We start from the raw sequence: 14,386 nt of genomic DNA, 5'->3' as shown, positions 1-14,386 counted from the left end.
AATGAACATGTATAAGATTCAGTGGGCAAGGAACTTTCGATATCCAACGATTTCCTCCTTTCTGGATAATCTAAATCATGCAGCACAGCTGATGGTCGTCCAGCTGATAGTCGGAAATACTGGTTCAGCTGAACCGGTAGAAATGTTTTTACTATCGGTTCGGCTGAACTGGGCCGAACCGGTAGAATACCACCACTGATATGGTCCAAACAATCCATCCCAGCTGGAGATGTTGTCCAGTCACGCCTCTCCAGGTGCAAGATGAACATCCTTGACTGCCAGAGAAAAGAATGTTGTAATGGCTATATATCTCCATCAACTCCATACAACCTGTCCCATTTTCCCACAGCATTAAATGTGGCAGCCCTAAAGATCCAAAGAAAAAGATGGCCTCCAGGGTGTCAAAGAAAAAGATGGCCTCCAAGCTGTCACCCCTCAGCCGATGATTGCATCCTGGAATGAGAGGAACATAGGGTTGATCTCTAAGTCCATTGCCATATGTACCAGTCCTGTATACCGGGGTCCCCAACCACCAGGCCCCAGACCAATACCGGTCCGTGGATCATTTTCTACTGGGCCGCCGGTTTGCTGGGCGCCGCCATCTTGTTTCTGTGAGAAAGTGCTTCCTGGTGAGCTTTTCCGGTTGGAAAGCGGCTTTTGGGTCCTGAAGGAATCCTCGTGCCTTAGTTTCATCGAAGGGGGGCGGGAGCGAAGAGCCGTCCCGATGGCAGAGGAGATTAAGAAAGCACAAAAAAGGTACAAAGGAGGAGTTGAAGGTGGCGGGGAGAAGCGGGGGACGGATGGCTGGCCGGTCGCTCGGCTCGCCTTGCCTTGGTCATGCGTGCTGATGCCGGTACAGGGCCGTGGATCATTTTGTGATGCCGGTACCAGGCCATGGCACAAAAAAGGTTGGGGGCCACTGCTGTATACAATCCGGAACTCCCTTAATGCCACAAGCTTGCCTGAGGTCCTGGTCTAGGGCTTCTTTGAAGTGGTAGATGAGAAGACATTCAGGCCAGTCTCTCAGTTTACCTGCCAGCCTTCAGAAATCTCAGAGAAACCCTTTTGGGGATCAACCTGCTGGCTTCAGGGCGTTGATTTGGGCTTTGCCCTTGTTCTGACCCAGGCTTAGCAAAACCAAGAAACAGACTCCTTGTCCCCCCATAAACCCCTTTATTTAGTTACTTTGAATTCATGGCATTCACACATAGAAAAGTCCCGGCAATAATCCTTCCAAAGGTTAATTTCAAGAACAGACCTTATCAGTCCTTGGATAGTTGCCAGGCTGAGAGCTTCCAGTCACAAAGCTGTAAATTAAATACCTGGCAAGGAGTCTGTGTGAGGCACAAACTCTGATAAGCAAATATTCCAAAAGAAATATGAACTAATTGTTTCCTGCAACCACCTTTTGCTTCCATTTATTCCCCAGGGAGGGGCCATTCAGCGTCCACGTGTGCTTTTCCTTCCAAGCTGGCCGCCGTTTCTTAATTATTCTCCTCTCCTGATAGCTCCGTGCATACATGCATCTGAAACAAGCTCCAGGTGTTCTTCTTCCCCACTTATCTCTGACTCCGTAGGCAGCTGGGAAATGTTGGACAGCCCTGGCCCTATCTCTGCTTATGATGCAGAGCATCCAGATCCGGGTCAGCGGGTGGGTGGCGGGGATGTCCGCCAGCAGCGTTTCAGCTGCTTCTCAGGCCTCCATAGCTTCCATGGTTCCCTCCGGTGCTGGCGCCTCTCTCACCAGCACCATCTCCAACAACAGCATCTGAGTTGCTCCTGCTTTTTCCCCGTCCCCGTAACAACAGGAAAAAAAAAACATCTTGAGATACCCGGGGAGCGCCACACGCTGCATTTTGGTTTAATCCCGAGCAGCTGGGTGGGCGTGAGAAGAGCCGAGTGAGCATCTCTGCTGCTGCTACCCTTGGTGCTCCAGCCTAGAGCTCTGCAAGTTTCCAAAAGTCCCGGTGCGCAGCCCATTCCTGCACTCCAAGCATGCCCAGGCTGAGCTGCAGCTGTCCCTCTCTCGTCAGCACCACCTGCAATAACAGCGGCAGCAGCGGCTGGAACTGTGCAAGTGTTTCAGCCGCTTCTCGGGTGGGGGAGCCACCTCCGTAACTTCCACGGTTGGAATACCTCCAAGGATTTTAGTTGGATGCCACGTATAAGAATATACAACAGCAGAAAGAATTCTGAGAAAACGCGGCAGCCTGCTTGTTACCTAGAATCGTACGCTTTATTACTAACTTTTTTAAATAAAGGTGATATTAGCACTTTAGCATGGCAGCCATGCTTTCTTACGCTCAAACGACATGTTTTCTTTTTAGCCATTTTTACATGCAAAAAAAAAGTTTACTCTTGAAGGAAAAAAATGAAACACGTCTTTTCTCAAGCGTAAATCAATATTTTCTATTGTTGCTTCGCGTAGACCAAATGCGTCGTTTGTTTTATGTACTCTATAGAAATACAAGCCCTTTTAATGGGGCGGAAACAGCCATTCTCTCTCAAATGCAGGGAACAGGATTCCACGCAAACTCGGCGCCCGAGTTTTTAGGCAACACCTTCAATATACCTATTTCAGCTTCTCGTCTATCAAGACAAGCAGGGCCCATTTCCGAAGTTCTGCGCAGAAAAAAAAAAAAAAAGTTAATCGTCCAGCGGCAACAAAGATGAGGAGAGGATTTGTGTTGTGACTGACAGCGGCCGCAAGCGGGCCTTTGCCACAAAACTTTCCCTCAGAAAAGCCCGCCCAGGGCCGCCCGCGCCCGCTGAGGAGAAGCCAACATGCACCGTCGCGCTTTCTTAGGATTTCGGCCCACCGCCGTCTCCCGGCTGTGGACGGGAAACAACTGTAGCTGCAGCCGCCGTTGCAGCAGCGAACCAGGCGCTCCTCAGCCGCGCTCGGTGCGGATCGGCTGCGCCTCAGGCTTCTGGGGAGACACGGCGGCAGCAGGTATTTCTGAGGAAACCGCGCTAGGGGCAGGCTCCGCCGCAAAGCACAGGCCCTATTCTTTACGCCAGGGGTCTCCAACCTTGGCAAGTTTAAGCCTGGAGGACTTCAACTCCCAGAATTCCCCAGCCAGCAAAGCTGGCTGGGGAATTCTGGGAGTTGAAGTCCTCCAGGCTTAAACTTGCCAGGGTTGGAGACCCCTGCTTTACGCCAGTCGACAGGCAGCTCCTAGGGCGGCTTATATGGCGAAATCTCCGCAAACTTCAATCCGTTTCGAAAAACCGGGGGACGGAAAACACTCTCCGCTCCCCCGTCACGTTCCCATGACGGGAAGTTAACTCGCCAACGGTTCTCACATGAACTGACTGACGGATATGCGCATGCGCCGTACGACTTTTACCTCACGTCCCCTCGACGATTTCTGACTTATGGCCCTTATTTGTATTTGCGCCCTTATCAATTTGCCCCGCTTCACGGTGCTGCAAAATATCCCAATGGGAGCCCGTTTGTATCCTGTACATTGGGCCTTCCGACAGATTCCCCTCTCCCAAAACTTCCCTTTACTTCGTTATGCCGCTCCTGAGAATTGGAGTCTTGAACTGGACAAGTCCAAACACAAATCTTCCCATGAACTTTCAAGATAACTTTTTTTTTTCTCACATGCATGATCTGAAAATAAACCGGAGTACCTGATCACTTTCGGTTTTTTGGAGCAGTTTGGGAGAGTTGTTGAAAGATTAATCATTTGTCTTATACTATATATTTTTAAGCCTCTGAAAGAGTGAATGTTTGACATTTAACAAGATGATCTTCGGAGAGAGTAAAAAAAAATTTGAACCCAGGAGGGATGATGGCTAAGAATGAATAAACCCAAAACAAAGCTGAGAGCTCCTTTATCCCCATTATACAACATTTTGTGAATTTAGGAAACAGAGTAGGAAAGGACAGTTGGAAGGGGATGTACAGTAAGCAAGTCAAAGGACATGCACAACATAATGTTATAAGAATGAAGGCAAAGTTTATAAAGAGTAATTTCTCAGGTTAGCATGGACAAAATGTAACTGAAAATATATTTTCATAGGCACTTGGCAACTTGTAAGATGTGTGGACTTCAACAATCAGAAAGGGAATTCTGGGAGTTGAAGTCCAAACGTCTTAAAGTTGCCAAAGTTTGAAAAACATGACTTCAAACAGTGGGGCTTTTACCCAAAGAATTGGATTGGATTATAGCTAAAAACACATTTGATAGGTAAGGTGAAATTCCACCTGGTTTACTAATAAAGTAGATTTGAGACAAAACTAGTACCCTGTATCTTAATGAAAAGCTTCATGGATATTTGAGAAATATGTTACCACTACATAAGCCTTGAATTAAAAGCCAGGGTTTTATAAAACCAATCAAGAATTCTTGAGATTTGGCAGTGAGCTTTAAAAAATTAATCCTCTCATATGGGAAGGAGTATGTGTACATTTATCTTGTTTCTTGAATTACATTTTTATAATTCTATATAACACAAAGAGGAGCAACTTTTGGAATGTATTGTGAATTAAATTTATTAAGGATAGTAGTAGTTATTTTTCATTATGTTGTTTAAGGGTAATGTGTAAATATTTGTCCATATTAAAGTCAGTTTTCAGCACAGTGTTAATATTGTTTGCTTAATGAAAGGCCGCATCTTGAATTGTTTCTTTTTGTAATCTTTTTCTCTCAATTTTCTTTTATCAGTTCCTCAAATGCTCTACAAGGGAAAGCTGGATTTCCTGGTTTTTGATTACCTTTCTGAAATTACAATGTCTTTACTAGCTCGGGCCAAAGCCAAATCTCCAGTAAGTAATTTTTGCAATTTTTGGAAAATAAAACCTAGAAAAGAATATACCTATGAACTATTAAAGCTGTAAGTTTTGTGTAACATAACTTTTAACTGATCTACTTTGTTTAGAATTTTTGAAATGCTAGAACAGTAAAATTTGAAAGAAACAGATCACCGTAAACTTAATTACTTCAATCTAAAATGTACTTTCTCTGCAGCTCTACTTGCATTATGGTTATATTAATCACTTTAGATCTTGCATTTCTTAAGGACTTGCTTATTTTTTTTTCTACAGCTGAACAATTCAGAAATATTTCTTGTAGAGTCAAACTGCAAAAATCTATGCCAAGAGGAAAATTTTCTTAAGAAAGAGTAAGATTGAATTCTAACATAATCAGAGACACTTAAATAATTTCAAGGGAATTATTCTAAAGTATTTTTATTACAGAGAACATGTCGGAAACCAGATCTTCAATTAATTTTACTGTTCAGAAACAATTAACTAGCAAAAGCCTTTCGTTTTCTAGTCAGAAGTGCCAGCCATAAAAATGTTCTGAGTTTGGGGGGAAAAAATTGGAGCTGAATTGTAGTGTCCATTGCAAAAAGGAAATATCTTGAAATAGAACAAGATCTTTGCTGATGATTTGGGACATGATCTTCCTGCTTTAATTTCAGCTGTTTCCCTACCAATGACTTGCAGCACTTATTGGAATCATCCAGTTCTTACAACATAGCAGGCTTTTTACATTGTCAAGCAATGATGGGTAATATTGTAAAAAGCAATAGGTCACTAAACGGAAAATGGCTTTAGAAATAATGTGGGAAGATTGCATTGATACTTTAGAATGAGAGTTATCCATCTAGAATAGTGATTTTTAAATGGCTCCAGGCATGCATATGTCTATAAAAATCAATACACAACAATTTAATGGATTTTCTGACTTTGAAAAATGGATTTTGCTATAGGAATGGACTTAAACTTGCAAAATAAGCAATTCTTTTATTCCATACTGCTTTCTTATGCCTGCCCTATAATGTCCCTCAACCAAGGATGTTTGAGATAGACTGCTTGTAAGGAAGGTGAATTTGTTCTGCTGGCAGATGTATTATTTATAGTGTGATTTTATAAAATCTGCAAGACATTAGTATTGTTAAGGTTTAATTACACTTATCAGTTAAAGAACAATCTTGTGTGAAATACAGTACGGCTTTTTTCTTTTTATTTGGATTTTGTTTTGGAGAAAAATTGAAACTTTATACAGGTGATCCCCAGGTTACGAGCATTCCCTTAGTGAATGTTTGAAGTTATGCAAAAAGCGTCTCCTAATGTTTGTGAAGAAGGCCCGAAACTATGAATCTTGCAGCACCACTGCAGTTGTTTACCCTTACGAACAACTGCAGAGGCTCTGCAACATTCATTTGGCAGGTTGCTGGCCAAAATGGAGCTTCTGAGAGGTGGATGCACTGCTCAGAAGCCCTGTTTGGGTGTCCAAAGGCCTCACCTGGCACATTGCCGACTGAAATGGAACTTGTGAAGGGAGGATCCGCCCTTCCGAAGCTCCGTTCAGCCCTCCATGGGCCTCCCTTATCCTGTTGCAGGCCAAAATGGAGCTTCTGAGGGGAGGATATACCCCTCAGTAGCCCATTCTGGAATCCAGAGGCATTGTCTGGGCTGTTGCCAGCTGAAATGGACTTCTGTGGGGAGGATCCGCCCCTCAGAAGCCCTATTTGGCCCACTGTGGGCCTCCCCCGGGCCGTTTTTGGCCAAAACGGAGCTTCCAGGGGCCGAATCTGGCGCTCCAATGCTCTGTTTGGCCCTCTGTTGGCCTTCTCTGGCCTGTTGCAAGCTGAAATGGAGCTTCTGGTGGCTCAGCCCCAGCCCCTGGAATCTCCATTTCGGCTTGCAGTGGGCTGTGGGGAGGCCCACGGAGAGCTGAATAGACCATCGGAGGGCTGGATCTCGCTCCAAGAGGCTCTATTTTGGCCTGCAACCACCCCGGGGGGGGTATAAGATCCACTCCCACGAATCCTTGAGTTACAAATGGAATGGGCAGGCTCCATTACATTTGTAAGTCTAGGACTACCTGTAGTTGGTTCAACTAAGGAGGGTTTTATGGCACTGAAATGAACAACATAAAATAATATGTTATCTGGTAAAATGCTTATTTGGTTTTTTTTTTTTTAGGATTTGGGATACGTTCCTGATTGCTTATTTGTTTTTGTTTTTTTTTAGGATTTGGGATACGTTCCTGATTTTGTATCAATTGCAATGGCTCCTTATATAAAGGACATTCGCAGGAAAGGCATGTTGGGCATATTTTTGTATTTTAAGCAGAAGTCCTAATTTTATATTGATGTTTATAATAATGTTTATATTAACTAAGAAGTCACAATTATTCTTTCTTCCAATTTACAATTCTGAAATATTACATTGAATTATTTGGAGTCTTGGTTCATTGTCTATTAAGTTACAGCTGTTGCCTTTTATTGCTTCTTCAAATGTCAGGTCACAAACAATCCTTGGTTTTTTGATCACTTGGTCTGCAGGTTCAAGCTGGTCCAGAATTTCTGCCAAGGTGTTTAAGACAGTCAGAACCAAAATCTGGCACCAGACCTATATGAATCTCATCTCCTCTCCCCTCTCCATCTGTCAGGGGGCCAGCCGCCAAGTGATATCCTTGTTCATTTCTTCATATCAGTCTGCCCACCCACCAGTCTTCTATTAGGTTCTTTGCTTTGGGTATTCAAGCCACCATCTCACCTCCCCATCCCCTCCCTTTTCCTTCTGCTCCATAACCACCATTACCCAATCAAAGCACATCCAAGCTTGTCACAAGCAATCCCTCCATCTTGGCAGCAGTTTATTTTTCTTACCTCCTATTATATATATATAACAGCATGTCCAAGCTGCTGATCCACATCTCATTTTTCTAACAGCTTCTTTTTCATACCTTCCTGTTACCATGTTACCGATAGTTGGCATATCCAAGACATTTCTTTATTCTTCCATTGCCCCACTTCCTCCTGATGTCATCACTGATTATTTTTTCCATTCCAAGATAATTTTTTTTCTTTTGGAATGTCTTTTGTGGAGCCAAGTCTGACTGAAACACACATATCTCAAATTCAGACTTCTCAAAACTAGCTGTACCATACTCAGGATAGTTCATATATGGAATATTTTACACTCCATGATGTGCCTGGTTGCTACCTTCTTTTTTCATAAAGCAGCCTAATCTATTTTCTGACTTGTTAATTCAGAATTTTCCAATTCAAATACAAGAAAGGAAATCTAATTTTTTATATTGGAATCTGTGGGTCAAATGCAGTTTCTGATGGGAAGAAGATGGCAGCATGACAAAAGCTCTCAGTCCTTACAATTATTTCTAAAATTCTCTTTCAGCGTATAAATAAAAAAATCTGAGGGCAATCATGAGATATATGTTACTTTTTAGTCTAAATAGAATAAGCTATTACAATAATTTATAGTAATTTGGTAGGTAATTACATATATAACAGTCTGAGCAACTTAATGAGAAATCAAATGATAGTAAACCTTGGTTTTAACAGATCTAGGTTTAAGTGACTGCATGTTATAGATAAAATATGCTGAATACAAAGACGTTGTCTGGTGAATCAGGTCTTTTTAGAAGGGCCATTCATTGTTAACAGGAAATAAGCATTTGGTTTTAACAGGTATCTGTTCTCACTAGTCCTTTAAATTAGGGCTTGGCTGTATGTCTTAGCTATATGCCAACCGTTTGAAGCTTTAATCTTCTTTAGGTGTTCGTGTTATTAGTAACGCTGGTGGTATGAATCCACTTGGGTGTGCTGCTGCTCTTCACCAAGTTGCCAGAAATGCTAATGTTGACTTGAAGATAGCTGTTATTACTGGTGACGATTTGATGGGAGAGGTATTTCAATATTTTATCAAATGCTAATTGTTTACAACTGGTAATTTTACGAAGTTTGGTGCAATAAAAAAAGTTTTGATTGTTATATGACCCCGAATCCTGATCGAAGTCATGGTATTTTCATTAAACTCTTATTTCCCAACTTGATACCAGGTACCACAGTCACTGAAATTCCCTAATACCTTGTATCATATGGTGTGAGTGTATGTTTGTATATGTGTGTACCAGCAGTGCACAAACTTAATAGACAGTATAGTCCAAAATCTGTTTATTTTTTTAATAGATCTATCATTAAAAGGGGATTATACTTGATAAAGTACCATAAGATCTTCTGCATATGTACTTAAATGAAGCTTATTAGTAAGACGGTATATCCCTGCAAGTTAGCTTTTTCTTACAATGAACTTCATTCAATTGTGGACTCAAGAAATGGAAGCATCTTTGATAGTTCAGAGCCTCTAGCCAAAATCCTTGATGCCTATAGGTGAAATCTTCTCTGTTCTTCAACTACCTTTCCAAATCTGCAACACCATTATGCTATTTTGCGTCTAACTTATCATCCACCACTTTGTTAAAAAGAATACAAGTTGTAGGTTTAAAGTGGTTCATTGCAAGCAATCTCACATGACTCTATTTAATTTCAACAACTTATCTGGATATAAATTGTATATGTGCTGCAGATGAATTGACGGATTTATCAATAGCAACAACTCTGCAAGCAAAATAAAAAGAGTAGGTTTGTTTTCAGCTACTCAGTTGCCTAAATATGGAGTTAAATTCAGATAAATACGGTAGATATAGCTCAATAACTCTTTCTATATTTTAACCTGTAGTTTGCTACCATGGTTGAAAAAGATTACTCAGTTTACAGGTTAGCAGCACTTCAAACTTCATGGCAAACAGGCAAATGTTTTTTAAAATAAATAATTGCAAAGAAACAAACTTAACATGTAGTTTCTATAGTTTGTTAAATATTGAATGCTTTTCTAAAAAATATGAAATGTTGATTAGTGTTTTGTGACTGAGGAAGTTTTGTTTTTATTAATGTAAATGTTTACATAACATGTATTATGCTGTTTATATCTGGGCATTATAAAATTATATTTTCATAGCATAGGTTACTTTTTATTACTTTACAGTTAAACAATATAAGAAACACCATCATAAAAGAGGAGAATGGGAAACTATTTCCAGAAAATGTTCAGAGCATGAATGCGTATTTAGGGTAAGATATTTAAATATTTATTTTCTAAAATGTTATCTCAGAAGGAGTAGAGTAGAGTTGGAAGGGACCTTGGAAGTCTTCTAGTCAGGGGTGGGATCCGATCGATATAACTACTGGTTCTGTTGCTCTGCATCGCGTGCGCATGCGCGAGTCACGCGAGAGCAATTTACGACCTGCTGAGTTTCCCAGAGAGCTGAACAGCGCTGCGTGCAAGTGCGCAGCGGTTGGAAAAGCCCTTTTTTTTCCTGCTTTTTCAACCTCAGCTGTGTCGCGCAAAGCAGCTGCGGTTGAAAACGCAGGAAATAAAGGTCAGGTGAGAGCCCGGCGGGCGGGCGGGCGGGCCAAAGCAGCAGCAGACATAGAACTGGTTCTGTGTATGCTCTCTGTTTGCTACTTTTCAGAGCAACCGGTTCTACAGAAGTGGACAGAACCGGTAGAATCCCACCCCTGCTTCTAGTCCAGCCTCTGCTTAAACAGAAGATCCAATAGAATTTCAGACAAGTGACTGAACAGTCTCTTCTTAAAAATGCCTCCAGTGATGAAGCACCCACAATATCTGGAGGGAAATTGTTCCAGTAGTTAATTGTCCTCACTGTTAGAAAGCTTCTGCTTAATTGCAGGTTGCTTCTCTCCTTCATTAGTTTCCATTCACTGTTTCTTGTCTTGCTCTCTGGTGCTTTGGAAAATAAATGGACCCTCTCCTCTTTGTGGCAGTGTCTCAAATACCGGAAGACTGCTATCATGTCCCCCCCAAGTCCTTCGTTTTTCTAGATGAGCCAAGCCCAAATCCTGCAATTCTTCTTCATTTGTTTTAGTCTCCAGGCCTTTAATGATCTTAGTTGCTCTTTGCCCTTTTTTAAAAAAGTCTCAACATCTTTTCTGTAATATGGGGACCAAAACCGGATATAATATTCCAGGGGGTCTTACTAAGGCTTTGTAAAGTGGAAGTAATACTTCATGTGATTTTGATTCTATGTGTAAGGTCCTGCCTCTTCAATCCTCTCGAGAAAGCAGTAGTCTTGAAACAAAAGCCATTTCCAAAGGAAACTTTTAATGAATGGTAGTGATAGCAAGAGGTCTAGGCAGGAATTAAATTTCCCACTTAAACACAGTGCATTAAATCAGTGCAGGCGGAGCCCCTCCCGAAGTCCAATACTTCGTCAAGCCAATTCTGAAACATAAAGATCTTATGAGAAACCCAGGCTGAGAAGATGATAAGTGCCGGTCTCCAAGGCAATGTTGCTGCTCCTCGCCAGAGACGAGATAAAGCACCTGGCTTGAGGCAAATTCTTTCCCCCTCCCAAGGCCCCAAAAGTTACAGCAAAGCAATGCAGGAAATAGAAACAGAAACTTCATGAAAAGATCCCTCCAAGCCTCCTCCCTCCCACGAAATATCCCTATAGAAATATACGGGACCTGAGACTACGCCTCTGCTTATAAAACCAAGGATTGTATTAACTCTTTTGGCTGCTGCAGCACATTTGTTGGATCCTTGCAAACTACTGACTCATATTCGAGTGATCATCCACTAGGACTCCAAGGTCCCTCTCACAGTTACTGTTTTTGAGCCAGGTTTTGCCTAAACTGTACTTGTATCTTTAGTTTTTTCCTGCCCAGGTGTAAAACCTTGCTTTTTCTCCACATCACATTTCATGTTGAAGGATAGGGCCCATTGTTCAAATCTGTCAAGGACTTTTTGGATCTTGAGCTTGTCTTCAGGAGTTTAGTATCCTCTGAAAATTTGATGAGTTCTCCTTCTGTTCCTTCATTTAAGTTATTTATGAAGATATTAAAGAGTACTGGGCCTAAGATAGAACCTTGTGGTATCCCACCGCTACTCTCTCAATGTAGATATAGTACTCTTAAAGACGACTTGTTCAGTACAATTTGTCAGCCAGTTGAAGCATTTTTATTTTATTTTTGGAAGATAGAATCTGTCAGGCTATCTAAGATTTTAATGAGTAATATAGCCACCTGAACTGGTCTCTCCACACGTCCTCCTTAGTGAAGCGTACAAACCAGAATCTGCATTTCCTACATCAGATGAGGAGAGTACATCTTTCTCCTTCTGTCCTGACCATTTTTTACAGACGCACGATTGAGAGCATTTGGAACTGAACTGCATTACTGTTTGGTTTGGTGGTAGCAGTGCCTCAAATAGAAGGTCCATACAGAGAGTGGTAAAGACAGCTGAGAAGATTATAGGAAAGTTACTTCCCGTTATTCAGGATACTGCTCATAAGCACTATGTGCTTAGAGCTGGAAGCATTGTTAGAGACCCCACATACCCATTTTATGGTCTGCTTCTGTTGCTCCCCTCTGGGAGGAGGTTTCCAAGTATTTCTAGCAGGACTATCAGATTCTGTAACAGCTTTGTTCCCTATGCCATCCATCCGGTAAACTCGCAGAAGATTCAATTTTCTCACCGTGTACACGTATACATCCAAACTAGACTGTGTCGTGTTTATTTAGTGTATATTGGAGGTGGTGACCCTTTGAGAGCTGTATGCAACGAAATTTCATTTTAATGTATGCCGATTAGATTTAAACTGACAATAAAGTTATTCTAAGTCTAAGTCTAAATTGTTTCTTCAGCGCAACACCAATCAGCAGAGCTCTTGATCAAGGAGCAGATGTTGTGGTGATTGGAAGATGTGTTGATAGCAGCCTTGTGTTGGGACCCCTCATTCATTCTGTAAGTGTGAATCAATATTTTTAAAATAATTTTTTTTCTACAAGCCATTTTACCAGACAAAATACTGGTAGTCCTTGACTTAAGACCACAATTGAGCCCAGAATTTATGTTGCTAAGTGAGAAATTTGTTAAGTGAGTTTTGCCCATTTTCGCCACATTTCTTAAGTGAATCACTTAAGTAACATGATTGTTAAAAGTGAATTTGGCTTCCCCATTGACTTTGCTTGTCAGAAGGTCACAAAAGATGATCACATGGTCCCAGGACAGCGCAACCATCATAAATATGAACCAGTTGTCAACCAGTTGTACCAGTGAATGTAAATCATGTGACCACAGGGAAGCTGCAATGGTCATAAAGTGTGAAAAATGCTCATAAGACACTTTTTTCAGTACCTCTGTAACTTTAAATGGTCATTAAATTAACTGTTGTAAGTTGAAAACTACCTGTATTAGTCATCTTTATGGATTTTTATACAGTACAATTTCAACTGTTGTTTTCTACATCTGTTGAAACCAGTGTGTTTTCATTGTAATGCAGCATTTGTTCTTCCTAGTGTAATATGACTTGTCTTGTCTTTGCTGTTAGAAAAATCGCATGTCTTCTTTCATACAGCCACCACTTATCCCAACCGTAAGAATCCACAGTAATTCCTGCAACACAGCTAACACATACGTTACATACGTTACATAGGAAATAAATTTCCTTCCCTTCTTCCAGCTCACACTTATCCTTCCTCCCAGCCTAAGCCCCATATACATATTGATATATTTATTTCTGTTCCACCCTATAACTTTCTGGCAATAAACACCTTCTGTTGCTAATTCTTCTCATAAGGAAGAAATAATGTTCTCCTCTTAATGTGATTTCCTTTTCTTAGTTCAGTTTCTTCCCAATGCAAGTTTTAAAAGATTTAAGGGCCAGGCATTTTTATGGGAACTTTGCTTGGACAGATGCTGTATTGGTAGTTTGACAATTGAGCCCAAAATTTCCACTGTTGAGCAGGATAGTTGTTGAGTGAGTTTTTACAATCTTTCTCATTGTTAAGTGAATCATAGTAATATGGCTAAGTGAATCTGGATTTCCCGTTGGTTTTGCTTGTCAGAATGCCACAAATATGATCAAATTCAGATGCCTGGCAACTGGCTCAATATTCATGATGGTTACAGTCATATATACAAGCCAGTTGCCAAGCATCTGAATTTTGATAATGTGACCACGGGGATGCTGGAATGGTCATAAATGTGAAAAACAGTTATCAGATTCTTTTTTTCAGCGCTGTTGTAACTTTGAACAGTCACTAAACAAACTGTTGTAAGTTGAAGACTACCTCTGCCCATACTACTTGTTAACTGCAGAACTAGAACTTGTTACTCACATTTCACGTGAGAAATTTCATAATGTCCATCTTTCCTATATTTAAAAGAGAACTAAACCAAACCAAACACAACTAAAGTCCCATGTATGGCAATATTTGCATATATATAGGTTAAGTTTCTGTAATATCTTTACTCTAAATTAAATATACATCTGTTAAGAAATAGTTATGCATATGATAAACTGAAATTCGATTAATTTAGATTTCTTACACAGATGCAACTATTAATTGAAATTCTGAAATAACAACTTTTAAGTTTGTGGTTGTGACATGTTTCTTCTCTTTTACAAAAAATATGGTATGCACTGTTCTTTTTCTTTTGACTAAGAAAACCCAATTAATTTCAAAGAGAGATTTTTAATGCTGTTTTTCATTCTATATTTTAAACATATGTGCTGCTTTTCAAAATAATACA

At 40.8% G+C, this 14,386-nt stretch overlaps 1 protein-coding gene across 1 annotated transcript in view; it reads left to right on the top strand.

The window, feature by feature from the left end:
* Window positions 1-2,581: 2,581 nt before the first annotated feature.
* Window positions 2,582-14,386, top strand: part of LOC113435865 (uncharacterized) — a 53,742-nt gene continuing 41,937 nt past the window's right edge. The window contains exons 1-6 of the mRNA XM_026699963.2: window positions 2,582-2,953; window positions 4,677-4,777; window positions 6,995-7,064; window positions 8,545-8,675; window positions 9,815-9,900; window positions 12,496-12,595. Of these exons, the coding sequence (XP_026555748.1) occupies window positions 2,785-2,953; window positions 4,677-4,777; window positions 6,995-7,064; window positions 8,545-8,675; window positions 9,815-9,900; window positions 12,496-12,595 (657 nt within the window). The 5' untranslated portion in view covers window positions 2,582-2,784. The remainder of the gene's footprint in view (window positions 2,954-4,676; window positions 4,778-6,994; window positions 7,065-8,544; window positions 8,676-9,814; window positions 9,901-12,495; window positions 12,596-14,386) is intronic.

Source organism: Pseudonaja textilis, chromosome 6 (genome assembly GCF_049901715.1).
Source record: "Pseudonaja textilis isolate UNSWEBS1 chromosome 6, rPseTex1.2, whole genome shotgun sequence".
Classification (NCBI taxonomy): domain Eukaryota; kingdom Metazoa; phylum Chordata; class Lepidosauria; order Squamata; family Elapidae; genus Pseudonaja; species Pseudonaja textilis.
Note: the sequence above shows the minus strand (reverse complement) of the source record. Positions and strands in the feature narration are given on the sequence as shown.